The sequence below is a fragment of the Vombatus ursinus genome, unplaced genomic scaffold, assembly GCF_900497805.2.
Source record: "Vombatus ursinus unplaced genomic scaffold, bare-nosed wombat genome assembly UNPS02009824.1, whole genome shotgun sequence".
Lineage (NCBI taxonomy): Eukaryota > Metazoa > Chordata > Mammalia > Diprotodontia > Vombatidae > Vombatus > Vombatus ursinus.
In genome coordinates this window covers 657787-685722 of record NW_020949602.1, presented here as the reverse complement: position 1 = coordinate 685722, position 27936 = coordinate 657787, and the positions used below count along the sequence as shown (strand labels likewise).

The window sequence follows — 27936 nt, the reverse complement described above, 5'->3', positions numbered from 1 at the left end:
ACCCAAGCAACAGATGCTTTGAAAATCAGAATGGACCAAACAGAAGTCAATGACTGTAGGAAACAATAAGACATATTAAGAGAAAGTCAAAGCATTGATAAAAAATAGAAGGTATTTCAAATCAAAAAGAAACTGACCTGGAAAACAGATGGAGGAGAGATAATTTAAAATCACAGGACTATGTGAAAGCCATGACCAAAACGAGCCTAGACATCCTATTTCAAGAAGTAATAAAAGAAATCTGCCTAGATCTCTTAGAACCATAGTGCAAAGTGAAAATAGAAAGAACATACCAATCATCTTTTGAAAGAAATCCCAAAATAAAAAATTCCAGGAATATTAGGGCCAAAATCTAGAGCTTTCAGGTGAAAGGGGAAAAAAAAATATTTTCAGTAGCCAGTAAGAAAGAATTCAAGTAGCAAGTCACCATGGTCAGGATCACACATGATCTGACAGCCACCACTATAAAGGAACAGGGAGCTTGTTATTTGATAATCTAGAATGCAAAAGATACAGGTTTACAACCATGAAAAACTTACTTAGTAAAACTGTGTAAAATGCTACAGGGGAAAAATGGATCTTCAATGAAATGGGGACTTCCAAGCATTCTTGGAGAAAAGACCAGAGCTACATAGAAACTTTGATATACAAAATACTGGTCAAAAGAAACCTAAAAAGGCAAATATGAATGAACAATCATCAAAGACTAAAGAAGGATGAACTGTCTACCTTCTAAAACGGGGAGGTGATCCATGGATCCCTTCAGAGCCCTATCCGCATCAGGGGTCATGGAAAAAGTCTAGTAAGATGGTGGGCCTTGGAGTGGGTTTTTTAATGTTTTGATGATCTTAAAAGAAGAAAGGAACGGGAGGGGAAAAGAAATATATTAGGAGGCATAAAAGAAGAGGAGGCGTGGGGGAAATCATTTCATAATTGGAAAGCATGGAAGACTATACAGACAAGGAGGAAAGGGTGTGGGCACGCACAACAGCTGAACCTCACTTTCATGTGAACTGGCCAAAGGATACCCACTCAGTTGGGTGGGAGAGGGGGGAATAAGAGGGAGGGTGATTAAGCAGAGGGTTCTAAGCAAAACAAACTCTAGTAGAAGGTGGACCGTGAAGAGCTGAAGAGCAGTGATTTAAAGGGGAAGGAAAGAATAATAAGAAGCTGTGATTGGCTCTAGGTGGAAAGAAAAGAGGGGGCAGGGCAGCCAGGGCAGCCTCAATGAACCCTAGAGCCTGGCAGCTGGGTGTGCTCCTTCTTTCTCACCATCCTCTTCTTTATAGAGAAGTCCATGGCAATGACTAATCATTTAGGACTGATGGTGAAACATGCCACCCACCTTCTGACAGACAGGTGATGAACTCAGCGTGAAGACGAATATTTTTTTTTTTTAACGACCAAATCAGAAATTTGGCTTGCTTTACTAGGTGTACGTGTTAAAAGGGTTTTGTTTTTCTTTATCTTCCAGTGGGGATGGGGTGAGAGGCAGAGAAGGAAGATTTTTGGTCAATTGAAAAAAAAAATCTAATGAAGAGAAGGTGCAACAGATATTGTTTTATGGAGAATTCCCTGACCAATTTAGCTTTTAAAAACATGTTTACAAGTTGGGAATAAGGGCTGGTAACAGGAATGAGTGCCAAACTTGTGGCACTGTCTTGTAAGGATCACGTCTAAGCCAGGAAGGTGAGGAGAACTGATAATGCAAATGTCTGGGTTTTCTCCCCGATATTGAGAAGGAGAAAAGTTACAGAAAGGATAGGGCTGCTGCTAGGGGTGGATGGGATAATGACATCTGGCGGCAGGAAGAAGGGAGACATGCTCAGTTTCTCCTTTGCTTCTGTTTTGTCACAGGGAATGATCTTTGGACTGAAAAGAACAAAAACCAAAATGGCTCACAGGGAGGCGAAACCCCAGGGAAGTAGGGAGCATAAGAGAGTTCCTGGCAGTCCTTGTTAAGGTCGCCTCTGGGGTCCCAGATTCCCAGCAGCTTTGGGTACAGAAAGGACTGAGAGAAGGGACTGCTGATTGATCTTGGAAAGATCCTGGAAAACAGGAAAGGAATCACAAGATAGCACAGGGCAAACTCTGTTTGTTTGTTTTTTAGTAAAAGAACAGGAGTCTGAAAACTACAGGCCATTGAACTTGAATTTTATTCTAGTCCAAACCATATTATTTAAAAAAGTTTTAAATGTTTTTATATCAATTTAGTTTCCAAATATATCCCACTCCTTCCTCTTCAGAGAGCCATTCTTTGTAACAAAGAATAAAAAAAGAAAATGGCTTAGCAAAACTGATCAATGTGTCATCTAAATCTGAGCACGCTTAATAGCAGCAGCAAACATGCAGCCCAGGGCACCCGTACTGCCGGCAAAACTCTCAAGTGCTGCCCAAACCAGATTATACTATAATTGGGAAATATTTAATAAAATAAATAAAAATATAATAAAATACTGATGTTAATATGTGGTTTTCTAAGTCAATATGCACCCACAGAGTTCTTTACTACGGTTTAGTGAGCCCTGTTTCGATTTGAATTTAACAGGGATGGTTAGTGACCATCTAGAAAATGAAGCAGTGATGACAAAGAGCAAGCATGGTTTCATCAAGAAGAGATGAAACTAACTTATTGAGGTTATTGACCTTCTGTTGACAGTGACTAGACTGCTGGATTAGGTGACTGTAGCTGGTATAGCTTAACTAGATTTTAGCCAAAAGAAAAAAAGGAACAAAGTCTCATGCTATTCTTGTGTACGAGTAGGAGAGAGAAGAGCTAGCTGATGGTCTAGTTAGGTGAATTCGGAAGTATTCTTCAATGGTTCAATGTCAGCTGGGGATGTCTCCCCACCATCACCCTTTCATCTGAGTGAGATCAGGTCACAAAAATCAGGGCAAGCTGGAAGGAGACGGCCCACAGCAAATCTGAGGAGGGGGCTCACAGGATGTGTCTGAGGGAAGGGAGGGATCTGGCTGAGAGAGGGAACAGTATAAGTCTTGGGGCTTTCCAAACATTTCCAGGCGGTGTTTCTGATGACATCTTCCCCAGGCACATTCTTGAGTCAATACCTGGGGCTGCCAGGAGGTCCACAGGAAAGAACTGTTAGTCCTGGAGGTAGTAAAACCAGAAAGGCAAGCCAGGTAAGTAAAAGGTCAAGTGCATAGGTACTGATAAATGGCCAGGCCAGGCCCATCCCCACCCAGGGGAGCTTAGGCATTGCCCAGGCAGGGTAGCCCTAGGCACAAACCTTGGAGGAGGAAAGGCTTGGGTGGGCTCAGGCTCAGCTGCTGGACTCTTTACCTGGACCATGACCACCACTCCTGCCCTACCCATCCCTGGGGATGGGTGCCTAGCCTGGAGTTCTACTCCCTTACCCAAACCCTTGCACCTTCTCAGTTTCCAAATTCAACACTTATTAAAAGCCTACTGTTTGCAGAGCAGCATGCTGGGGGAAGATAAGAACTCAGCTAAGACAGGGTGTCTGCTCTTGGGGGGGGGGTCACAGTGTAGAGTGGGTGCGGGGGAGAAGTAAGTCCCAAACGTTGAAAGAACAATAGCACCAAATGACAAGATAAATGCACTGGAGCCAGATAAATAAAGTTCTCTATTAGGGTGAAGGTAGGTAGGGGCCAGAATGGCATTTGACTTGGACCTTAAGGGACTGGTAAGAATGCAGCCATCACAGAGAGAGGGCACTCTAAGATAAGGGAAAAGCATGAGCAACAGCAGGGAGGGAGGAAGGCGCCTGTTAGGTGGCTATCTATCTCATTCCACCTTTGTTTCCTTGGGCCCCTGGTGCGTAGGCTTAGGCCGGGAGGAGTGACGGAGTAAAGGCGCGGAGGTGGGAGATGTAAAGGTAACCACGTGCTGCAGGATGCCCTAAGGATGATCGCGGCCAAACAGGATGTTGCCGATGGGGAAACTGAGGCCCCAAGAAGGGCTGGGGCTTGCTCAAGGTCACAATTGTTGGACTAGACCCCGGCACGGGCAGAGACTTGATTGGATTCAGAGTCAGGGGCCCTGGTTTCGAATCCTGAGTGACTCTGCGATCGAAGGAAGTCGTGGACCCTCCCTGGGACTCAGTTTCTTCTTCGGTCAAAATGACACAGTGGGATTGGGGGAGGGGTCTCTGAGGCTCCTCCCAGCCCACGTGGAGGAGGCCGCATTCAGGGGACCCCCGCCCCCCCTCCCTGCTCGGAGAACCCTCCCCTCCCCTCCGCCTTCTGCTCCGGGCAGGCGTCCCCAGCTCCGTCCCCCACCCCTCCCCTGAGGTGGGGTGCCTGTCTCTTTAAGAGGGGAGGGGCAGGGAGAACCATCTTTCCGGCTCCGTACTCCGGGATCCGCCATTGCTTGCGGGGGTGGGGCTCTGGCTCTCCCGAGGGGCGGGGCGGGAGGAGGAGGAGGAGGAGGACGTCTGCTGCGCTACAGTTTCCTTAAGAGTCCGGGTCTCCCAAGGGGCGGGGCGCCTTCCTCTGTCCAGTCCCCAGGATCTTCCTTGGCCGAGCCTCCTGTCTCTTTAAGAGGCCGGGTCTCGGGAGGGGCGGGGCAAAGAGGGGTGGGGTGTCTTTACTTTCCCAGGCCTGCGCAGTGCTCCTTGAAGGACCCAGGGAGGAAGACGGAAACGAGGCCCACCCCTGCCCCGCCCCGCGCCCCACGCAGCGTGAGCTGGAGGTGGAGGCGGAGCCAGAGCTAACTGAGGCCGAGGCTCCCCCCCGCTCCGCTCCCCCAGCCCCCCACCCCATCCCGCCCCTCCCTGCGGAATCCGAGCCGGGCTGGTAAGAGGGGGCCCCGAGGGGGAGGAAGAGCGACCAAGCCCGAGCCCTTCCCCCATCCTCTTTCTGAACAAGAGTCTCTCCGCAGCCCCCGCCCCAAATCCCCCAATTTCCCTCCCTTAGCTACGCAGGGCCTTGAAGGCCGTGACCATTTCCCTTCCTTTCTCTCACTGGCAGGATCAGCTCAGGTTCTTACCAGAGGGGTGGAGGGAGTAGGGGTGGGGGGCTTCTGACCATCCGGTCCAGGGGTCTGAGGACCTGGGTTCAAATCCCAGCTCAGCCTGCAGGTCATTTCACTTCTCTGTGCCTCAGCTTTCCCATCTGTAGGAAGAGAGGATTGAACTAGAGGGTCTCTGAGTCACCTTCCTGGTCTGGATCTGTGATGTTATGGAGCATAGAGGAACCCCCTCCCACCCCAGCTCCTTGAGGACTAACGATGATAAATGGAATCTCAGGCCCTTTTAGGTTTGCAGAGCACCATGATCCCCATTTTACAGATGAGTGTGCTGAGGCTCAGGGTCTAGGGGAGCGACCTCCCATCTTAACCCCGCCCCCTTTGCCCCTGTTACCTCCCCCTCCCCCAGTATGCCTGGATTGCATCCCCCCATGCCTAGAATACCCCCCCCCACTCCCAAGGAGGCTGCACTCCCATGGCCCCTCCTCCAGAGGCCTTCCCTCCCCCATTGATGGTGTCTCTGCTTAGAAGATACTTTGTATATACTTAGTGGCAGCCTGTCCACTAGCCCTGTTGTTAGTGCTTAATAACAATAACAATAACAATGATAATTCAGGAAGAATTTAGGGCCCCATCCTCCGGGAGCTCACGGTATCAGCAGGGGGCAGCTGCTTTTGCTGGGGCTGGGAGCAGTTTCAGAGGGAAGGCATTGGCATGGAGGGAGGGCGGCTTCATTATGGGGGATCTGAGTGAAGGGCCCAGCAGGAGTTTAGTGTGATCCTGGAAGTCATAGGGAGCCAGTGAATATTACTGAGGGAGAGGGAGGTGAGAGCTGCTGTGGAAAGTTTGGGGAGAGGTGACATCATTTGGATTAGCATCAGTGGAGAGGTGGAGAGTGAGTCCTTTAGGCAGGATTGCCTGGCCACAAGAGGGTCCGGTTGAGATTGTAGAAGGTGAATTTGTAGGGGACCCAGTTGCTGGGGTTTCCTGGTTTTCCTCAGCCGCGGGTGGTGGGAGTGGCCGAAAGTTGGGGTTCAGCAAGGTGTGATCAGTAGTAAGACAGAGGACGGGTGTTTGAAGGTAGAGCTCAACTGGGAGGGTCGAGATGGGGAAGGGAGGAGGGGGTTGCTGGTCAGGAGTCATGGCCCGAGATGGAAGGGAGGGAGGGACTGGTGGGAGGTAACAGTGGTGATGAAGAACAAAGCAGAGGAAGGGGTGGGATGGCACCTGATTGTGAGCAGGTGAGGAATTTCAGAGCTGGTGAACTGGCGGTGCAGGTGGTGGCAACATCAAGGCTGTGGCTGTCTCTGGGGTGGAGGGGGTGGTCCTGAGAAATGAGGAAGCGGTGGTCCTGGGAGGTTAGGGTCTTTGAGGGAGCACCAGTATGTGGGCCCTAGGGTGAGAGCAGGAGCTGGGGGGGAGAGAGACGGGGAGCCAGTCACCAAACTCATAGATGGCAGAAGGGCAGTGCCCTGGTGACCAGCTTGGATACGGGCCCGAGGAGGAGGAGAGGTCCCTGAGTGATGCTGGCCAGGGGACAATGGGGAGCAAGGACCGTTCAGACTGCCCACCAGGCCTGATGGGTGGGGATGAGGGAGGGAGCAGCCAGTTCTGCAGAGGGTGGTCCTGGAGCGAGGTTGTGTTACCAGGGAGAGCCGGAATGTGGAGGATGGACCAAGGGAAGGGTTTAGATGAAACCTGGCTTGGTTTTTTTTTTATTTTTTTTTTAGTGAGGCAATCGGGGGTTAAGTGACTTGCCCAAGGTCACACAGCTAGTATGTGTCAAGTGTTTGGTCTGAGGCCGGACTTCAACTCAGGTCCTCCTGACTTCAGGGCCGGTGCTCTATCCACTGCGTCACCTAGCTGTCCCGAAACCTGGCTTGTTAATGATGGAACAGGCATCCCAGAGAGCACAGAACATGGGGTGAGGAGAGCTGTGTGGGACGCTGGGGGAAACTGGACTAGTGGCTGCTCAGTACAGGGCAGAGAACAGGGTTTAGGGGTTAGTGTGAGGGGGTTCAGACTCACTGGGGTGGACAGTTTGCTCTCCATCGAGGAACACGTGAATCCAGAAGAGACTCCAGCGGGGAGAGAGTCCTAACGAGGTAGGCAGGTGGTTAGACCATTCGTGGGCCTTCGTGAGGACCAGCCTCCTGGTGGGGGTGACGGGTGGTCCTTCGAAGCCCAGGAGGCTCCCCTGCAGCAGGAGAAGATACGGGGTTTAGGGAAGGCCAGGCAGGAGCCAAGAGATGGCTGGGGCAGTGGGGGGGGGAAGGTGGCTCAGGTCCAGGATGGCCCCTGGACAAGGCCCTGGTTGGAGACCATATCTCAGAGTGTAAGCTCTCTGAGGACAAGGACTGTTTGATTTTTGTTGTATCCCCTGTGTTTCGTACAGTGTATGGTCTAGAATAACATTTCTTGAATTGAATTGAGATTCACACTCAGGTTTCATCTGGGCCTCTGGGACACCATGAGGTTTCCCCAATCAAGCGTAAGCCTTAAAGGTATGATTATTTCAAGGGGGGAACCACAGAATGGGCTGCCTGGGGGGCTGGGAGGAAGGCCAGGTCGCCCCTAGGGGAGTGTGGGGCATATAGATTCTTGTTGCAGTGTGGGCAGGACCCTGAGCTCCCTTCCATCTCTGAGATTCTGTGATCTTCCCAGCAGTCAAATTGTGCCAACTGGAGCTTGTCCATCTCTGAGTTTGGAAGGGGAAGGGGCCTCAGAGACCCTCAGACACTCCAGGGCTTCTTAAGCTGGGGGCTGAGAACCTGTTTTTTAAAAAATATTTTGGTAACTTTCGATATTATGAGAGTCCTTTGGAATGAATTTTATTTTGCACATTTAAAGCCTGCTAGAGGAGGCTAGGACACAGTTGTCCGGTACACAGTAAGTACTTAATAAATGCTTGTTGACTGACATAAAAAAAAAGACAAGAACCGCTATTCCAGTCCACCTCCCCCCATGTTTTTTACATATTAGGAAACTTGACTAAGACAGAAGAAGAAATGACCACACGACTTCCTCTTCCTTTCCCTCCTTGAGCCCTCTCAGCTACAGGCCTCAAACTGAAGCCCCTTAAACCGAAGCTTTCCTGACAAGGTGACAAGCCCCCCTTTGGAAATTCAGGTCAGCCACCTCAGTAGAGAAGGCCCCGCAGGCCCTGCCCTCCACAGTTGACGCTTTCTTGGGGCAAGAGTGTAATCACAGCAGAGAATGAGGGAGATGTTGGGAAAGCTCTGTGGCTCCCAACCACAGCCCCTTGCCTGCCCCCCAGCTCCTGGTGCATCCTCACCGCTGGGGCCTAGACCTCCCCCGTTCATTTGGCTAGATCTGAAATGGAAGGACAAGAGGAAGCAAGGAAAGAAACAAGCATTTATTAAGCACCTGCTGTGTGCCAGGCACTGGGCTAAGTGCTTTACAGATACAGGAGGTGGATTGGTGAAGGGAACACGCAGGCAGTCAGAGCTCTGCCATTGGGGATGCCCGGGGCATCATCAGCTGCCCAGGGAGAGCTAGAGACCCTGGGGATGTCCTTAGGGTTAGGGATTAGGAGAAACCACCTGGTCTGGGACAGCGAGGGCTCCTCTGGTGACAGCTCTGCCCTTTGTGGTACTGAGCCCCCCACATCGGAGGTCTTCAGGCAGAGGCTGGAGTGTTACACAGGGGGTACTTTTTAAGGTGTGGGCTGCCCAGATGGCCGCTGGGGTCCCTCCCAACTCCTGGTCTGGTTTTGTGAGGGCGTGGGCTATGGAGCTGGAAGGGGCCTTAGAGCCTAGAATGTCAGAGCAGCAGAGACTGTGAAAGATGCAAGGGCCCCCCCACAACACAGGATGTCAGAGCTGGCGGGGAGGGGACTCCTTCTTCTTTCTTTCATCTAGTCCAGTCGCTTCATTTTACAGAGGAGGAAGCACTGGTCTAAAGTAAAGTGACCTATCCAAGGTCATTCAGTGGATTCTCGGCAGATGTTGAAACTCAAGCAGGTCTCCAAATTCAAGTCTAGAAGGTTGTTGCCCTGCACCCCGCTACCCCCCGACCACCGTAGCTTCCTCATTCCGGGCCACTGTGGCCCTTTTTGGAAGTCTGGTAAAGCCTGTGAAGGCCTTCTTTGCATCATGTTTTTAAATGCGTAAAATAACACATGTAGGATTACAAAGAAAACCAGTTACACCGAAATGCAGTTTGCTGAAGCCAGCGTGATGGACATTGGAGCCATGGTCAGTCTTTCCTCGTTAATTTGGGGTGGGTGGCACCCTCAGCCCTCACCCTCTACTCTCCAGCCATCTCCTAGACAGCCTCTCGCCTCGCTCTTGCTGCCCTTGTATTGTCCTTCCCCTCCCCCAGTGTTAGCCATTGTTCCTGGATGGGGCCTGTCAGTCTACTCTTCTTGTGTTGTCTTTCCCATTAGAATATAACCTGGTGGCCAGAGACTGTCATTGCTTTTGTTTTTATATCCCAAGGGGGCAGCTAGGTGGCGCCATAGTGCACAAAGCACCAGACCCAGAATCAGGAAGACTCATGAGTTCAAATGTGGCCTTAGACACTTACTAGCTGTTTGACCCTGGGCAAGTCACTTAACCCTGCTGACCTCATTTTCCTCATCTGCAAAATGAGCTGGAGAAGGAAATGGCAAACCATTCTAGTATCTGTGCCAAGAAAACCCCAAAGGGGGTCACGGAGATTTGGGAACGACTGAATCACATTCATTCGTTCATTCAGCCTCCTTCCCTCTTCTCACAGTTTTTATAGTAGTTATTGAAAGGAGGGGCCAGTGCATATGGGAGAGCTAATTCCTTGGGATCCCCATTTTAAAGACAGTACTTGGGGGTCTCAGACTCTGGTTAGAAATAGGCAGAACACTGAATGATTGGCCAGGAGGTTTGGCCGCTGATTGGGTGACCTTGGGCTGGGCCTTCTCCGGCCCTGTTTCCTGGTATGTGACGAGACTTTGATGGGTTGATGACACTTTGCGGTTTGCCACTTTTTTCTCGATTACTGTGCTAGAGACAGCCGCGTGGCTTGGGGCAGGGGACCAGGAGAGGCCTGGGGTGGGACTGAGGCCTGGGCCAAGGTTCGAGGGCGCTCGGAATGCCTGGCAGGCACCAAATGGGACTGAGCTGGTGTGGGCCTGTGAGCGCAAGTCCCTGCCTAGGGCAAGCGTGGCACAGAGCTGGCCTCCCAGTGGGCACTAAGTGCCTGCCGGGTGATCGTCAGTTGATTGACCTTCCTGAGCCTCAGTTTCCTCTCCAGGGAAATGGAGATTAACCATGCCCCCTCACAAGGCAAATTCGGTCAAGGCATTTTATCAACTTCAAAGGATTCCCCAAATGTCAGCTGTTTTAACTCGGTCCTTCGATGTTCTGGACCATTTAAACACGTTTGCCTTTCTTTATTTAGACCTCCCTGCAGCTGTTCCTTTCGATCACTGGACAGGAACCTGCTGGATGAATGGCGGCTGCAGATGACTTAAAATTTGAAGGTAATGACCTCCCAGCCACACCCTGCGGGCCCTTGCCCTGGAGCCTGCCCACAGGCAGTGCCTGTTCTCTTAGCCCTGCTGTATGCAGCTGCTTCCTGGGAGGTGGGTGAGGTTCGGGGGTGAAGTCAGTAATGACCTCCCAGCCACGCCCTGCAGTCCCCCCTGCAGTGACTGTGCTTTTAGTGAGTGCCTGTTGTATGCAGCTGCTTCCTGGGAGGTAGGCGAGGTCAGAATGACCATGATGAGGTCCCTGCCCTCCTCGAGCTTCTCCCCTAGAGGCTGAGAGAGAAGGAAATTCAGCTATTCTAATCTGTATCAGATTTGTTCATTGGTCAAGAAGAAAAACAGCGCACTTCCTCGTGGAGGTCCTTGCCCTTTACTCTGAGGCAGGCCTGGCCAAGGTTGCCTCCTCCCCAGCATCCTTCGGGATTCCAGGCGCAGAGCTGACATGCCCCTCTCTGCTGGGTTCTCGTCTGCAGAATTTGGCGATGGGGCCAACCTGCTGCCGGCCCCGCAGGATGCCACGGCTGTGACCATGGAGGAGCCCAGCCTGAAGCCCCCGGCCCCGAGGGGCCTCCCAAGAGGCTCAGGGAGGGAGGAAGATGAAGAGCTGCTGGGTCATAGTGACTCAGATAAGACGGAGGTGAGAGGGGCCATCCCTCCCCTGCCCCACTCTGCCTTGTAGCGGTGATGGCCACGGTGGGGCCTGGCAGATCTATCCTGAGAGCTCTGTGGGTGTCCCAGGCAATTGGTATTTCAATTTTTTTTTTGGTTTGTTTGTTTGTTTGGCTAAGCAGTGGGGTTAAGTGACTTGCCCAGGGTCACACAGCTAGTAAGTGCTATATGTTTGAGGCCGGATTTGAACTCAAGTCCTCCTGAATCTAGGGCCGGTGCTCTATCCGCTGCGCCACCTAGCTGCCCCCTCAATTGGGTTTTAAAACACTGAATTATACTTAGTTAGGGCTGTCGAATCCAGCACTATCTGGACCATCTCATGTTTGTTTCCTGCGGTGGCGCCTGAAATTCTCCTCTTAGGGAGTCATTCCTTTGGCTGAAGTATCCCAGGCCTCTCCTTTATAATTCACATTCCCTAGGTAAAAGGAACAAGGCACTGACCCTTAGTGTAAACTAAGTATCTGGAGACACATATTCAGCTTGGAGAAAAGAAGATTTGGGGGGGTGACGCAGACTCGAGTATTTGAAGGGCAGGGAATCTTCCCGTGGGACCTTGGCCAGATCACTTCCCCTCAGTGTCTCATCTTTAAAGTGAGGGGAGTGGGCCTGATGACCACTGAGGACCCCCCTCACTCTGCATGCATTCCTTTCCTGTGTGACTGACGGTACAAGGAGTCTGGGGGAATGGAGGCTTGGGAGGGCGTGTCTGCAAAAGCCGGGCCAAGAGCTGCGGGGTGGGGAGATTTGGGGGTGGGGGCCCAGCCTGGGGTCACACTTGTGATTTGGCCCAGGTGAGCTGGCCCCCAGAACAAGGACCCTTCTTCTTCATGTTTGTGTATTCAGCAAACCCATAATAAGGGCATTCATCGAGTACGTATATTTCTCCCTGGCAGCTCCTGGCTGGACAGAAGAAAAGCTCCCCCTTCTGGACATTTGAATACTACCAGACCTTCTTTGACGTGGATACCTACCAGGTTTGTGCATCCGTCTCACCTCTGGTTATGGGCTGTGTGTGGGGGGGGCGCTTAGGGGAGTGGCCGTGGGCCTTGGGCACAGTTGGCCATCCTAAGAAAGGCAGGGCCCTGACCAGACTGATGATCGGTGCTTCCCTTTAGACCAGGGATTTTTCAGGGTTTTGTGCCCTGGCCCCCTCTGGCCAGGATCTGGGGGAGCCCATGGAATCTTTCTCAGAAGGATGGTTTTGAATAATTAAAGGAAAATGCTCAGTTTCCGTTAGGAGTTGGTGAAAATAAAGGTGTCCTTTCGCCATCCAGCTTCCCAGAGTCCCTGGGCGGTTGTGGACCCCAGGAGAAGCAGCGCTGGTGTAGACTTGACTGCCCTTGGCCCTGCACTGGGGTACTCAGTCACTCTCGGCCCCAGGTCCCCATGTATAAAATGGGGATAGTAAGTGTACCTGCCTCTCAGGGCTCTTGGGAGGATCAAATGAAGATGAGGCAATATTTGTGAGGTGCTTTGTTACTTCTTGGCCTTGAGGTTCATCATCAAGCCCCCTTCCCATTGTATTCCACATTGCTCCCACTTCCCTCCCACACAAGCCCTCAAGATAACAGGGCATACTGGGCATAGGCCAGCTATCGTTCCCTCTCTCCACAAAATTGCCCCAAACACATAAATATAAACAGTGGTGATGCTAGCCTCCAGACCGCTGCCAGGAGTCTCCTCCTAGGCTCCCTGCCTGGTGAGCCCCACCTTCTGCTTGGGGCCCAGAGCATTTCTCCAGCCTTTGAGAACCTCTCCCCCATGGAGGGGAGATGGAAGTGGGAGTTGCTAGAGAAGTGAGCCCTCCAGTGTGAGGTGAAACCCTCCTTCACCCTCGCAGACCCCCACAGGACTCTGACCTGAGAACGTTACCCTGAGGGTTTTGCTACCCCTGGAAAGGCGAGGCGCTTGGGCTTCCTAGGGAGGCCGCTCCCCCTTCTCCATCCGAGCTGCTTCTGGTCACGGTGGAGAGCAGAGCACGGGGTCTGCTGCTGTCCTCACTTGCTCCTTGCTGGTTTCCCTGTTCCGGGGTCAGGTGCTGCCCATTCCTCTTCTCTCCTGAGACCAGCAGGTGCAGCCCTCTTTGAGGGGCATGGTGGAACTCCTCCAGAAGGCGGGGACCCAGGCCCTGCCACCCTGGGCCCTGTAGCTCTTCTCTCCACAGCCGTCCTTCTTGGGGCTGAGAGGTTACGCCACTCTCGGGGGCTGGGGCCAAGACCGTAGAAATTTGCTTCTTGGGTCCATTGAAACATGTGCTGCCTGCGCCCCCCCAGCTCGTGCCCCAGGTCCCTTCTTAGCTCTGCTGCTCCTGGGGCTTTCTGCAAAAGGGTAATAGAGTTGACTCTGTAATTGCAACCCCGTTTTATGGCCCAGAACAAAGGACTGATTTTGACCCCCGATAGTCCAAGCCAATGAACTCATTCCAAGAAAGGAGATCCAATGCAGTCCCACGCAGTGGCCGCCGCAGTGGGTGAGTGGTTTGCCATTTCTGTGGGGCAGGGAGAGGGTGCCCTCCCACATGCTTGGGGGAGTCCAGAGAGAGGCTCTGAGTCCCGACTCACTCAGCCAGCAGGAAGACAGAGCACTGTCTCAAGGATGAGATCACTCCCTTGAACGGCAGCTTCTTGGATGACTCTTTGTGACTTAGTGGCCGGTCCTCTGTGAAGCAGCCATCCCTCCCTGCTGCCCTAACAGGGACCAGAGTGATTCATCGTCATCCCAGAGTGCCCAGTCCTTGAGTCAGGGGTATGCTGGAATCACTTCAGCTCCAGAGAGCTGACTGTTAAGTTTTCAGTGTGAGCATTTATGTTTCAGAAAGCACAAAGGTTTCATTTATTGTTTTGTTGATTGTTTCAACTGAAGAAAGTGATTGAGAAAATGTTAATAATGCAGATTAAACTTTAAAAATGTGTCAGGCAAATTTTTTTTCATTCTGGAGAGCTGATTGTTAAATATTTGCCCACCTACCCTTGCCTGCAGCACTAAGCTAGCATACTTGTTCCCAGAAGTGACCAGACTGCAGGTTCAGTATTCCATGGTTCTGCCACGATTATGAAAGTTTTGATTCAGTCTGGGCCCATGCAGTGAAATTCAGATATACTTTTAGAAATCAGAGCACATTGTTTTTACATCGACACTAATAACTTTTTTTTTTTTTTGGCAAGGCGATGGGGGTTAAGTGGCTTGTCCAGGGTCACGCAGCTAGTAAGTGTCAAGTGTCTGAGGGTGGATTTGAACTCAGGTCCTCCTGACTCCAGGGTCGGTGCTCTATCCACTGTGCCACCTAGCTGCCCTGACACTAATGACTTTAATAAAAGCATGATACATGTCTTAAAACAAAGGAATAATTCCTCTTAAGGGACGTGTAGACAGGATCCTCGCGAATGGATTTGCTCGTAATTGCCCCTAGTGTGGAGCGCCATCTCTTGGTGGTGGTTTATGGCACTTCATTTACGGCATGGTCAGTTTCTCTTTCTGACCTTGGGAAGTGCAGCTTGTTAATTCCCCGTTTGGTTTACTTTGGGTAATTTGTACTTTTGTAGATATTCTCATCTAGACTTCCTGTTCTGTTGGCCATGTCTCAGGGTGGTGGTCCCTCCTCTACTCTCCTTTTTATTAGGTTCTTGGGGATGCAGCCACCCCTGGAGAGACAGGCCTTGTGCCCCGAGGAGATCCCATTCTCCCGAAAAGAAACCCCAGAGTGGGGCCGCCAGCATCATCATCTTCCATGATCACATGGCATGGCCACGAACACTCCCTCTAATTCCCTAATAGACGTGAGATTTTTATAACATGATATTCTCCTTTCTGCAATCCACTTATGGCTGTCTGGCGCCTCGTCCACGGACATTGAGATCACAGTTCCCCCGGGAGTTAAGTGACCTCTCCAAGCTCACACAGCTTGACCCCAGGCCTTTGGATTCCAGGCCAATGCCTTTTTCACGCTATCCCTAGTCAGTCAGCCAGCTGGCCGTTTTGAAATGCCTACTGTGTGTCAGGCCCTATGCTCGGCTCTGAAGATACAGAGAGAGGAGCTCTCGCAGTGCCTGGTCACCTCTCTGATCTCTGACTTCTCCATTGTCTTGTTTCTAGGTGTTTGACAGGATAAAAGGCTCGGTTTTGCCTATCCCTGGGAGAAACTTTGTCAGGCTGTATATCCGAAGCAATCCAGATCTCTATGGTGGGTGCTGCGTGGTCCAGGCTCATTTCTGTTCTGTGGGCGGTGTCACCTAGGGTGAGGGGGGGACCCAGAGGGGGCTGAGGGAGGGCGCCTGGAGGAGAGTGGCTCAAATGCCCTTCTCCAGCTGCTCCTGGTTCTGGCCTCTGGGGCCAAGCAGAGCCTGGCTTAGCTTTGGTTCAGCCTGAGCCTGGGAGCTGCCTTTGGGTGCTTAAAGGGCTTTCGTGTGTGAGAGGGATTGGCCTTGCTGTGCTTGGCCCCAGAGGCCAGAACCAGGAGCCTGGAGGGGAAGTGCCCTGTTATCCCTCGAATTGGCTGATCTCTCTGCCCTCCCTGCAAGGGGTGTTCTCCCTCCCAGAGGCCCTGAATCCACAGGCTCCTTCAAGGCCCAGCTCAGAAGCCTCGTCCTAGGGACCCCTTACCGCTTCTCATGGCCCTGGACCTGGTTCTGTTTTCCATTCTGACTTTAGGTCCCCAGGGCCTTGTCCATATTAGATACCTGGGGCCTGGACTTGGAGTCAGGAAGGCCTGAGGTCAAATCCTGCCTTGGATACTGTACTAGCTGTGTGATCCTGGGCAGGTCACTTTACTGGGCCTCCATTTCCTTCTCTGTAAAAGGAGGAGGGGGTCTAGGTGGCCTCTCGAGTCCCTTATGGCCCAATGTCTGTGACCCTCTGTCAGATTTAATAAATGCTGGTTGGATTGGCATGGATGGGGAAACGCTTTAGAGGTAAATGGAGGTCCAATGGAAGGAAAAGCCATTAGGGTATTGTCTAAAACTGGATCGAGCTGCTCTTGTGTCTGAAGACCTCCAAGCAGAGACCTGTCGTCCCGTGTTCTATGGTGGGAATTCTGTGGGTCACTGACTACTGGAGGTCCGTCCCTAATCACACAAGTCTTTAATCCAGCTAATGGCTGATGGAGGATCTGGTCTTGAAAAGATAATCACATTAAGCAAGTGTTGATTTTGTCTGAAATTCTTTCTTCTCTCTTGGGCCAGTCCAAGGAGAGGGGAAGAGGATCTTTGCAACCTAAGTCTGGTGTTGACTTTGTGTGTGTGTGTGTGTGTATACGTGTGTGCGTGTGTGTGTGTATATACGTGTGTGTGTGTGTATACATGTGTGTGTGTATACGTGTGTGTGTGTGTGTGTGTGAATAAGTGTGAAGGCACGCATCCCCTCTCATCCCCTCTGCGCCCTGTGCTCTGTCTCCTTCCCAGGGCCCTTCTGGATATGTGCCACCCTGGTCTTTTCCATCGCCATCAGTGGGAATCTCTCCAACTTCCTTATCCACTTGGGGGACAAGACTTTCCATTATGTACCAGAATTCCGGAAAGGTCAGGACTCACTCTTGCTGTTGGTGTTGTCGGCTGATACCCGCCTGCCTGGGGTAGAGAGGGATGGGTGCTGTTGATGGAGCCCCATATGGGGCAGCCAAGGCAATTGCTCATGAGAAAAGCTGGTGATGTCAGTAGGGCTGGTACACAGCCTTGATGTGCGCTGGGCATGGTTTGGCACTCAGGTTGCCCGTGGGCTTGTCTATGGACGCTTTAGGCCTTCATCTAGGATAGCAGGATTTCTCAGTTGGTCAATCAATAATCATTTATTAAGCACAAAGGCAGAGAACGAGCATTTACGTATGAAGTGATTACTCTGTCAGGTACTGTACTAGGTGCTGAGGATGCAGAGACAAATAGGAAACGGTCCCTGCCTTCCAGGCATTCCTCCCCTCACCCGTTGGAGTGATCTTCTCAAGGTGCAGGTCTGACCAGATCACCTCCCCTGCTCAGTAAACTCCTGGGGCTCCCTATTGCCTCCAGAATCCATTACAGCATCCTCTGCTTGGTGTTCAAGGCCCTTCACCTGCTAGCCCCACTCCCACCTTTCTAGTCTTCTTACGCCTTACTCCCCAACACCTCTCTGTGACTTTGCTTAAAAAAGATCATTAAATAAGCAGCAGACTGGGATTTCAACCAAGCTTGTCGTTGATAACAGAATGTTTCCTTTTTGTCCTTGTATTTACAGTGTTTAACAGAGTGCCTGGTACATAGTAGGGGATTAATAAATGTTAGTTGGTTGATTGACTGAATGAAGGTAGGGATTGTGTCTTAACTTTGACTCCCTCAGCACAGTTCTTTGTATACGTTAGGTATGTAATGTTTGTTGATTGACTGAATGACTCTGCCATAGGCACTGGGATTTTTTTACATTAGAAATACGCGCATTTATACAACAGCCCCTTACTGTGGCCTGTCCTGAGTGTGGTGCCCTAGTCCCAGTTCTGGTTGGACACTGACCCAGACTTGTTATGACCACTGCTCTTGCTTCTCCTGCCCGAAACATAAAGTAGGGGGGGCTACATCTTGGGTTATTTCAGCTTTGTGAACCTGTACTCCTAAAGAGAGGGAGGGAGGGAGGGAGGGAGAGAGACAGAGAGGGAGAGGGAGAGCGAGAGGGAGAAAGAGAGAGAGACAGAGAGAGAGGAGAAAGAGAGACAGAGAGAGAGACAGAGACAAAGACAGAGAGAGACAGAGAAAGAGAGACAGAGAGAGAGAGAAGGGAGGAAGAGGGAGAGGAAGAGTAGGGGGGCGGAGACAGAATGCAGGAGAGTGCTTCCTTCCCAAGCCTTCTGTGACTTCAGGAAGAGAAAGGTCAAGTTCTAGGTCATTCAGACGAGTCACCGAACAGTACCTCAGCCACTAAGGCAGCATTATTTAGACAAGAAAGGGACACTGGGCATTATTTCCAGCAATTCATCAAAGAACTCAAACACCCATTTCCCAGACAGGAGAAGCATTCAGTAACGTGGTAAGAAAGTTAATTTGTATTCAGGGCATTTTAATAAATTTGCTAAAAAAATTGCCGTCAGCTCTGGTGGGGAGCGCGGTCCGTGGTCTGCGCTCTGTGGTTGACGTGCTTGCCCGCATCCCTGCCGCACATCGCTCTGGCATCTTCCCTGGGCTAATCTGGTTACTTACTTGTACCCTCCTCCCGTGAATGGATGGGACAGTGCAGTGAGCGCTGGAGTAGAGGCCGTTCCGGCCGCTGCTGGGATGCGCCGGGGCGTTTAGACGGCTGTGCTGTCTTCCCCAGTGTCCATCGCGGCCACGGCCATCTATGCCTACGCCTGGCTGGTCCCTCTCAGCCTCTGGGGTTTTCTTCTGTGGAGAAACAGCAGAGTGATGAGCATTGTCAGCTATTCGTTCCTGGAGATTGTGTGCGTCTACGGCTATTCCCTCTTCATCTACATCCCCACAGCGGTAAGTCGGGCCCTTGGACGAGGGGCAGCTGGCCTACGGGTGGTTCTCCTAGGAAGGGGAAGAACAGCATGGAAGCGGGAAGGCCTGGGTCAGCCCGCCTCTGCCCCCTACTACTCGTGTGACCCTGGGCGAGTCAACTTCTAGAACGAGAGCTGTGGAGCTGGCTGAGACCTTAAACGCTGCCTCCTCACCCGCCTCATTTTACAGATGAGGACACTGAGGCAGGCAGCGGTTCAGTGACTTGCCCAAGGTCACACACCTAGCGAGGCTGAGGCCCCCCGCGGGTCAGCATCTGTGGTTCTTTGTTCCGCACGGCCAAGACGTGTCAGAGTTGTGACGCTGCAGCCGCCCCGCTGCCCCTTGAAGAAAGCTCCCCCGAGGTTCCCTGAGCCCTTCTGCCCTCTGAGCCTTCTTAGACTTCGGTCCTTCTCCTCGAGGGGGGGCAGATTCTGCGAGGGGGCGTCATCACTGGCATGCCCTGCCCGGGCTCCTTCCCCACGAAGCCACAGTCGTGGCCTTGGGCCGTGGATGTGTCTCCATCCAGCCCTAAGGAGCGGGCGGCTGACGGTCGTTAGAGCAGCCCTTAATCGTCCTCCAACTGTCCATGCCAGGGAAGACTCTTGAGGGTCATCCGTCCCGTTACTGTCGGCAGTCAGAGCTGTGATTTCCTCACTGGGAGACTCCCAGGGTGAAGGCACGCTCCTCTGGCGCAGATTGCGCCTCATCTCCAAGTTATGGTCCGGAAGAGCTGCCTGAGTCATTGTAATGTCACGGCTAAGTGGTAGGTTCTGAGAGCTGGCTGGAGCCCTGGTCTTAGTGTCTCTAAGGCCAGGTTCTCAACCTGTTGGTCAGTCACTTCAGTCATAGCTGACTCTCCGTGATCCCATTTTGGGTTTTCTCGGCAAAGATATTGGAGTGATTGGTCATTTCCTTTTCCAGCTCACTTTAAAGATGAGGAAACTGAGGCAAACAAGGTGAAGTGACCTGCCCAAGGTCATACAGCTAGTAAGTGTGTGAGGCTGGATTTGAACTCAGGTCTTCCTGACGCCAGGCCCAGTGCTCTATCCGCTGTGCCACCCAGCTACATTTCAATCTAATTGGTTTCCTCTGTAATCCTGCATATATCTTATTTATGCAGAGGGGAGGCACTGGCAGCCGGGGGGATCAGGAACGGCTTCATGTCAGAGCAGGTGCTTGAGTTGAGCCCGAGCCAGAAGGCTGCCGGGCGTTCTGAGAGACAGCAGGGAGAACGTTCCAGGCCTGGCCGAGGCAGAGACGGCGATCTGCGAGGATTATCGATTCCATTGTACAGATGAGAAGATTGAGGCTGAGACGGGCGCCACTTGTGGTGGCAGGAGGCTGATCGGGGGGGCTCCTGACTGGTTGTCGTGGATGCCGCCGAAGCCTGGGGCCCATTTCTCAGTCATTTTGTGAGCAGCTGGAGGCAGCGCTGCATTGCAGTCAGTGAAACTGAAGAGGGTGGGTTTGTTTTTGCCGTCCAGGTTCATGGAGCCCCAGAGAAGGATTCTTTAGGCACCAGCTTAAGCACCCCTGACCTAGTGCAGGTTTGACTCGTGTTTCTTGAGAATGGTGATTCCTAGCCTGATGAGATCTCGGGTGGCATAGCCACTCAACCCCTGAGATAACGGGGGCCAGTGTTTGTTCATGTTGCCCCGAGACCCCGCCTGCCACGGCTTCCTCCAGAAATGCCCCTTTCTCCCTCTAGGTCCTGTGGATCATCCCCCAGAAGGCTGTGCGCTGGGTCCTGGTCATGGTCGCCCTGGGCCTCTCGGGCTCTGTCCTGGTGATGACGTTCTGGCCCGCCGTCCGTGACGACAGCCGGAGGATCGCCGTTGCCACCATCGTGACCATCATCTTCCTTCACACGCTCCTGTCTGTGGGCTGCTTGGTAAGGACTGGTCCTGCCCCTTCGTGGTCACTGGTGGTTGCACGGACCCAAGTGGGACCATTGAGTGCGTTGGTGTTTGGGATCCTGGAATGTGAGAACTGGAAGGGTGCGTGGGGGGTATCTCTCCCGACCCAGATGGGAGGCTGCTGCCCAAGATTAGTGATTGAGGTTGGAATTGAACCCAGGTCTCTTTTTGTCCCGGGGCAGAATTCTCACTACACTACAATTCCCTTCTGGTAACACGCGGGGCTTCTCTGTGGGCTCTAGGAGTTGTTGCCCCATCCTGGGAGGGTGAGGAGGGGGCAGATTTCAGCTCCTAACACTGAGAGCTCTCTATCCCAAAATAGAACGGGGTGTGTCATGAGAGAGTGAGCTCCCCGCCATAGGAGGGCTCCCAGGTTGAGGCTGGGTATATTATAATGGGGATTCCACCCCCCCCACCCCCAATGTGCAGATGTGCAGGACGCTAAGCAGGGTACAAGGGATGTGGAGATAAAGCCCACATGGTCTCCTGCCCTCTGGGTGCTTACCGTCTGGCCTAGTAAACAAGGCCAGGTGACCGTAATACAGAAGAGAGCGTGGCCTTGAGTCAGCGAGGTCGCAGGGTACGGTGGAGGGAGTGTTGGATTTGGTGGTAGGAGACCTGGTTTGATTTCTGACTCTGACCTGTGCTGTCTGTGTGACCTTGGGTCAGTCCCCTTCCGTCACCAGGCCGGTGCAGGACCGGGTGTGAGGTGGGAGAGCCTCCTAGAGTTTCTTGACCTGGAGACCAGTTTGGGGGTCAGAGAAGACTGTGCTCCTGAGTGCTGGAGATGAGGGAGGGAGTCTGTGTATAGCACCTGACAAACCTTAAAGTGCCGTATAGATAAGAGGTAATACCTAGTAATAATAACAGCTAACATTTATACAGCCCCTGCTATGTGTCAGGCACTGCCCTAAGTCCTTTACAGTTACTATCTTGTTTGAGCCTCACAACAACCCTAGGAGGTAGGTGCTGTTATCAACCCCCTTCTATAGATGGGGAAATTGAGGCAGACGAGGTTTAAGTGACTCGCCCAGGGTCATGCAGCTACTAGTGTCTGAGGCTAGATTTGAACTTGGGTCTTTCAGACTCAAGGCCTGGAACTCTGTCCGCTCTACCAGTTAGCTGCCTCTAATTATCAACATCTTCATTATTATTGCTTGCATTTAAGATCGAGGAGGAAGCCCCCTCATTTGCTGTGTGACTTTTTAAAATTCCCTGTCTGTGCAGCTGTGAGTCCTGACCTTGGTTCACCCCACACTGGGGTCTGCCAGGGCAGGCCTACACTTTCCCCGTATCTGGCCCCCATCAACCTGAATGTGGCTGATACTCGGCATGTTCTGTGGGTCTGGTTTTGTGAGAGGTGGAAAATAGAGGGGTGGCCTCGGAGTCAGGAAGACCTGGGTTCAGATCCTGCCAGTGACACATACCAGGCAGGCGTCTGCTTCCCAGGCTGCTCTGCGTCCTCTTTGGGTCCCAGGCTGTTCCTAAGTGACCGACGAGTGGTCAGCCTTTGTCAGTGGGAGGAGGTTTCCTCTCTGGAAGTTCCTGCCCCCATGATAGCGTGGCTAGGACCAGAACCTCTCTGCTTCCCTTATGGGGAGAGAGACCCCTCCAGCCCCCTCCTTTTACAGACGAGTCAGCCAGGCCCATGGAGGCAGAGGGAAAGTCTCTTGCCCAGGGTCACACAGGTAAAAATCACTAGCATTTACACGGTACTTTGCACAGTCATTAAACATTTATTAAGTTCCTACCATGTGCCAGGCACTGATGCTGAGCCCTGGGGATACAAAAAGAGATGCTGCCCTCGAGGAGCTTACAATCTAACGGGGGAGGGGGAGACTGCATGCAGACAACTGTACAAACAAGCTACCACAGGAGAAACTGGAAATGATCTCTTTTGGTCTTCACAACAACCCTGGGGAGTAGATGCTGTCATTAGCCTCATTTTACAGATGAGGCACCTTGCTCTGAGTCCCATGGCTAGTAAGTGTCTGAGGCAGGATTCAAACTCAGGTCCTTTTCCTCCAAATATGGGCCCCTTTCTTCTCTACCGCCCTCCTCTTTGAAGACATCTCCTTTGTAGATCTTTGCAGAGGATGTGGGAGCAGCCATTGCAGGAAGGAAGCCCAAAGGAAAGCAGTGGAGGAGGAGCTCTAGTGGTCTCACACCTCCTTTGGTGTGCTCTCCCACCGCCCCCTGCTGGCTGACTGGTGTGAGGCAGCCCTGCTGTCCCGCCTCTGTCCAGCAGCTGCTCCCCGATGGGGGAGGGGGGCCTTGTGAAGATGCTGGCCCCTCCAGGGCAGGCTCAGAGGTTTTCTCCCTCCTTAAAAGCTACTCCTAAGACGCTGGTGACCTGAAGTTGACTGGAGTCAAGGGTCTGAGGTCAAGGATCTGGCAGAATGGTGCAGTGGACAGGTTCTCATCCCTCACTGGCCACCCTGGGCCACCCTCGAAGGTGCCATCTGCCTTGGGAGAGGGAGTCTTCTCACTGAGCCAGTGAAGAGAAATCACGGCTCCACCGGTCATCCCTCGTCCCATGCAGCTCTCATGTCTAGTTTGGGCACCCCTAGTCCCTCTGGAGCTTTCCGACATAGGCTCACAGGGGAGGATTTGAAGCTGGGTGCTACTGTGGAAAGAGTCCTGGGAGCCGAGGGATCTGGGTTTGAAATGGGCTCTTATGCCGACTTGTGTATGTCTGTGGACAGACCCTTCCTTCAGTCTTCAGGACCCTTACCTTTAGATTGAAGGGCCAGCTTGGACCAGATGGTCTAAGAGCCTCCCACATCTCCCTGGAAACTGTGGGAGTCAGCCTGGGATTGGGAAAAGAATTCTGGATTTGGAGTCAGAATACCAACCCTGACACTTCCCTCTGTGACCTTGGGTCCAGGGCTTGGCCCCCCTGGGCCTCTGTCTCCTCATCTGCCGAAAGAGGGGGCTGGACTGGGTGTCTTGATCCTTTGATCCTTATGATAATAAAGCAGGTACTGAGCGTGGGTGGGGGTGTGGCAGGCCGCGTGGCTAAGGAAAACAGGAGGGTTGTCTGTCTGAGGGCAGGGGGTCTTCACCTTTTCTGAGTCCTAGGCTTCTCTGGCGGTCTGGGGAAGCCTCTGGACCCCTCCTCAGAATCATGTTTTTAAATACATAAAATAAAAGATATAGGATTATACAGGAGACCAGTTAGAATTTAAAAAAAAATTCATGTGTCCTAAATTAAGGACCCTGGACTTGGCAATCTCGAAGGTTTCTTCCAGCTTTAAGTCTTACGGTTCTGGGTTTTAGATCATACGGTTTTTTTTAAAAAGCAAGTTTTGTTGAGGACACTTTCTAGTCAATATCTGATTCTGCCCAACCCCTCCACCCATAGAATCCTCCCTTATAAGCAGGAAGTGGAAACAGCAACGCTGGCCGGTCCGTCTTGGGAGGATCTGACTTAGGACACCTCTGCGTCTCTTCCAACCCTGAAGCTCTGACCTTTGTAGATTCCTCTCCCAGGCTCCCCATCATGGTCTCCTTTTCTGCAGGCGTACTTCTTTGATGCCCCCGAGCTGGATTATCCTCCTGTGATCACCCCTACTCCTACTCAGAAGCAAACAGCCGCATCAGTCAAAGCCGGTTGAAGAGGACCCACCTGGGCTGGGTGACGAGGACCGTAAGTCACGCCCTACTGTTTCAGTGTGCTCAAATAACCCAGATGACTTGTGGGCCACCAGGAACCCGGTCTGTCGGACTGGCTGATGGCCATTTTATCTTTTCAGAAGGGAACAAATTGGGCAGCTCACTGATGAGGGCGTGGGGTGGAGTGTGGAGACTATAGCTGAAAGAATAGTTTTTATTCTTAAAACCAGATGTCCCTTTGGCACTGGCATCTCTCCGGGTCACATTTGTTAGCTCCCAGAGGCACCTTGTCTTTCTGGCCTAAGCAGCATCGCCCTCGTAGGGATTGCTTCCTTGTTTGCCTCTGACTTTCTGATCTCAGCACAGTCCTGGGCACAGGACAGTGAGTTGGGTCCCCTGCCCCACCTGCCCCACCAGGCTGTAAGCTGGCTTGTTGGGATCTCCCAATGAGAGAGTGATGTAGGGCCCCTCCAGCCCCGCTGTGGCAGAGGCATCAATCTCCTTGGCGATGAGCAGGGGGCGTCCAGATCCCGGGCTGCTGGAGATTTATGGCCTGTTCAAGTGCTTTACTGTAATCTCAGGCCAAGCTCTCCTGGAGAAATAATAGTTCCTAACCTCTCTGCTCGCCAAGATAACCTTCACCATGTAAATCAGCGGTGCTGCCGGAGCTGTTAACCCCTTCCCTGCCCTGGATTCTGCGCTTCTTCCTGGAAGCGGCCAGCCTGAGCTGGCATGAGGCGGGAAGGCCATCTGGTCCAGCCCCACCCCCACCCCCCTTAGAGATCAAGGGGCTCAGGCCCAGGCCAGCCAGGTGGTAAAGCTGAGCCTCAGACTTAGGACCTTTGACTCCGAATCTGAGTGCTAAAGGCAGAGAAACATCCTCTCCCTTTCACCTCCCCAACCCCCCTAGAAAAAGAAAGGTCAACCAAGCCCTTGTGACAGACACGAGCAAATGCAATCCTGCCTCGGCCCCTTCTTCTGGCAGGCTCTGGGCAGCCTCTTCATCCTGAGCCATTGTAATCCTGGCTGGTCATTGTGTTGATCAGAGTTAAAAAATTTTTTTAAAATAAGTTTTATTGTTATCTTTTTTTTTAACGTCAATGTAATCTCACCCCCCCCCATTCTCCTCCCAATGGGCTGTCTCATATAGCAAAAATAACATTTTTTAAAGAAAAAAAAAACAGAAAAATTAGAGGGGAAAAATTAGCATAACTGGTTGATGCATTAAAAATGTCTGAAAGTATGTGCCGTGCACCACTCTGGGGTCCTGTGCCAGGGTTAGGTGGGGCATCTTCTCCTATTTCTTCTTTGGAGCTGGGATCTTTTTTTGTAGTTTCGCCCCGTTCACTTTGGATGAGTTGATTTTCTGTCTTTTCCTTGGCTTGGCTGACCTCCCATGCATCAGCCCCTCGGCTTCTTTCCCAGTTATTTATCTCCACACGGTCTTGTCGTGGCCTTTATTACCCACCTGGTTCTGCTCACTTCCCTCTGCATCTGTTCAGATGCGTCTTCCCAGGTTTCTCTGAAACCTTGCCCTTCGTCATTTCCTTTTTCTCCCCTGCTGTGATCTGTGCAGCTGTTCTCCCCCACCCCCAGGCTGGGCTCTCCCCTCAGTTTCCAGTTCTTTGCCAGTGTAAAAATTGCTCAGGGCAGCAGGTTTTCAGAGTTAGTCAAGACTGGAAACAAAGGAGGATGCCCGTCAGCTGGGGAATGATGGATCTCATTGTGGGACACAAATATGGTGGAATGTTACTGTGCTGTAAGAAAAGATGTGGGAGATGAATGCAGAGAATCCTGGGAAAACTGATGGGAACCGATGCAGGTAATAATTAACAGCCAGCTTTCGTAGAGCTCTTAAGGTCTGTAAAGCTCTCCCTTCCATATCACCTCCTTTGGTCCTTGTGACAGCCCTGGGAGGTGGGTGCTAGTATCATCCCCATTTACAGATGAGAAAACTGAGTCTGGGTCTGAGTCAGGCCTTGCAGACTCCGAGTCCAATGCTGTATGCATTGTGCTGTCCAGCTGCCCAACTGATGCCAAGGGAAGTCAACAGAACCAGGAAAACAGTATGCACATGGACTGTCACGATGTCAGCAGAACCCGCAGTCCCCAAAACCATCAACATGGGTGGTTGGCAAAATTATAAAGACGAATAAACCGCCTCCCCCTCCCCCAACTCCTCCACAGAGGTCAGAGGCCACAGCCAGGGAATGTGGCACATACTTAGATCACACTTATTCGGTGTGGTCATTGGTTTTCATGAATTTGTTTTTCTCTTTTTCCTCTTTTTTGACTTTTTAAAGAAATTCTAAAGGCTGCCTCTTGGGGTGAGGGTGGGGGGAGAGTATAGGAGGAAATCAGGCCATATGAAAACAAAAGCTGGATCCATGAAGGTATTCTTTCACAGTGTGCAAGGAGAGCCCCCAGGAGGGCAGAGACCCAGATATCTGCAGTGGTCCTTTTTGTGGCAGCAAAGACCTGGGACTACAGCAGGTGCCCATCTTGGGCAGCAGAAGCAGCTGCCCGGGGCACATGCTGGGAACCTGGCTGTGCCATAAGGGAGGCGGACCCGAGTCATTCCAGGGAGTGGGGGAGTGTCCTGTGAACCGACGCAGAGCAAAGCGAGGAGAGCCGGGGGCCGAGTAAACCATTCAATAGGAAACCACCATGAAACGCCCCGTAATTACTGTGATCGCTCTTGTCCTCAAAGAGGAGGAGAGAAAACTCACCTCCCTCCTTCTCCACGGGGCTGGCTTGATGGGCAGGAGAGGGGTGTTTGGGGGGGGGGAATCTATCTGGAAATAACAGGGATGTAAAAAACAAGTCATCAGTACAAATTCAGAACTGAAAAGACCCCAGGAGCGGGCTTCCTCTCTGGCTGGGGAGGAGGAGGACGGTATTAGGGAGGGCTGCATGTGCTGGGCCTTGGGAGGATGGGCCACAGCATCCAGGGTCTAATGCGAGTGAGAATCCCCCTCGTTTTACAGATGGGGAAGCTGAGGCCTGTGGAGGTTAATGACTGGCTTGCCCAAGGCCAGCCAGGTAGCAGGTGGTACAGCCAGGATTGGGCAGATGGCAGTGAGATATGCTTCTTGGGAGCCTGACGTAGATGGGGTTCCAGGATCATGGAGGGGGTACAGGGGTGGTGAGTGAGGGGGGGAGTTCAACTTGTGAGCTTTCCTCCTCCATTCTGCCTTTTGTACTTTCAGGTCTGCTGTCTCTTTTCCTGTATTGAAGACTAACGGAAGCCCAAGAGACGGGGACGGACCCACCTGCAGACCCCTGGTCTCTGGAGACCAGCCAGCCCTGGAATAACTTAGATGCTGTGCAGTCCCCGCCCCCGCCCCGTCCCCTTCCAGGATGGGCTTTCTCTTCCTTCTCATCTTCCACATCCTTGGCGTCATGGCTGGACCTGGGCATCTGTCCTGACAGCCGTCTCCTGCGGTCCTGTGACCTCGATTGCTGGTTGGAGCTGTGTCTGCAGCACCTGAATTATTTATCATTCTCGCTGGCGGGTGAGAATTCAGCAGTGCTGAATACCTAATGCCATGCTTCCTGCCCAGCATCTCCAGGCTGGGGCGGGGGCCGGGGTCTCGCTTCCCTCTTCCCCGTGGGGGATTCTGAGGCGCTCACCGTAAGGCCAACTCTTGTGGGTGACTAGATTCCGGGTCATTGACTCAAACGGTGGTGCAATAAATACCTCGCAGAAGGCCCCGGCTCTCCACACTCATCTTTTGCTTACGTGCCCGCCATGGGACGGGAGCGGGAGGATGGCCGAAATGAGGTCAGCGTGTCCTAGGCCTGGGGCCCGAGGCCGGGACGTCGCCTTCCTGCTGGCCCTGTCACCAC

The 27936-nt window shown here is 52.3% G+C and overlaps 1 protein-coding gene across 2 annotated transcripts; it reads left to right on the top strand.

Annotated features, from left to right (window-relative positions):
* Positions 1–4674: 4674 nt before the first annotated feature.
* Positions 4675–27805, top strand: YIPF1 (Yip1 domain family member 1). 2 transcript variants are annotated; one of them, XM_027852720.1, is made up of 10 exons: positions 4675–4776; positions 10346–10427; positions 10907–11070; positions 11996–12076; positions 15195–15282; positions 16499–16615; positions 18372–18538; positions 20265–20447; positions 23994–24121; positions 27297–27805. In XM_027852720.1, the coding sequence occupies exons 2-9, from the start codon at positions 10397–10399 to the stop codon at positions 24087–24089; spliced, it is 927 nt and encodes a 308-aa protein (XP_027708521.1). In that variant the 5' UTR covers positions 4675–4776; positions 10346–10396; the 3' UTR covers positions 24090–24121; positions 27297–27805. The 2 variants fall into 2 exon arrangements, with proteins under 2 accessions (XP_027708521.1, XP_027708522.1); XM_027852721.1 differs by lacking the exon at positions 4675–4776 and adding an exon at positions 5013–5238.
* Positions 27806–27936: the final 131 nt, after the last annotated feature.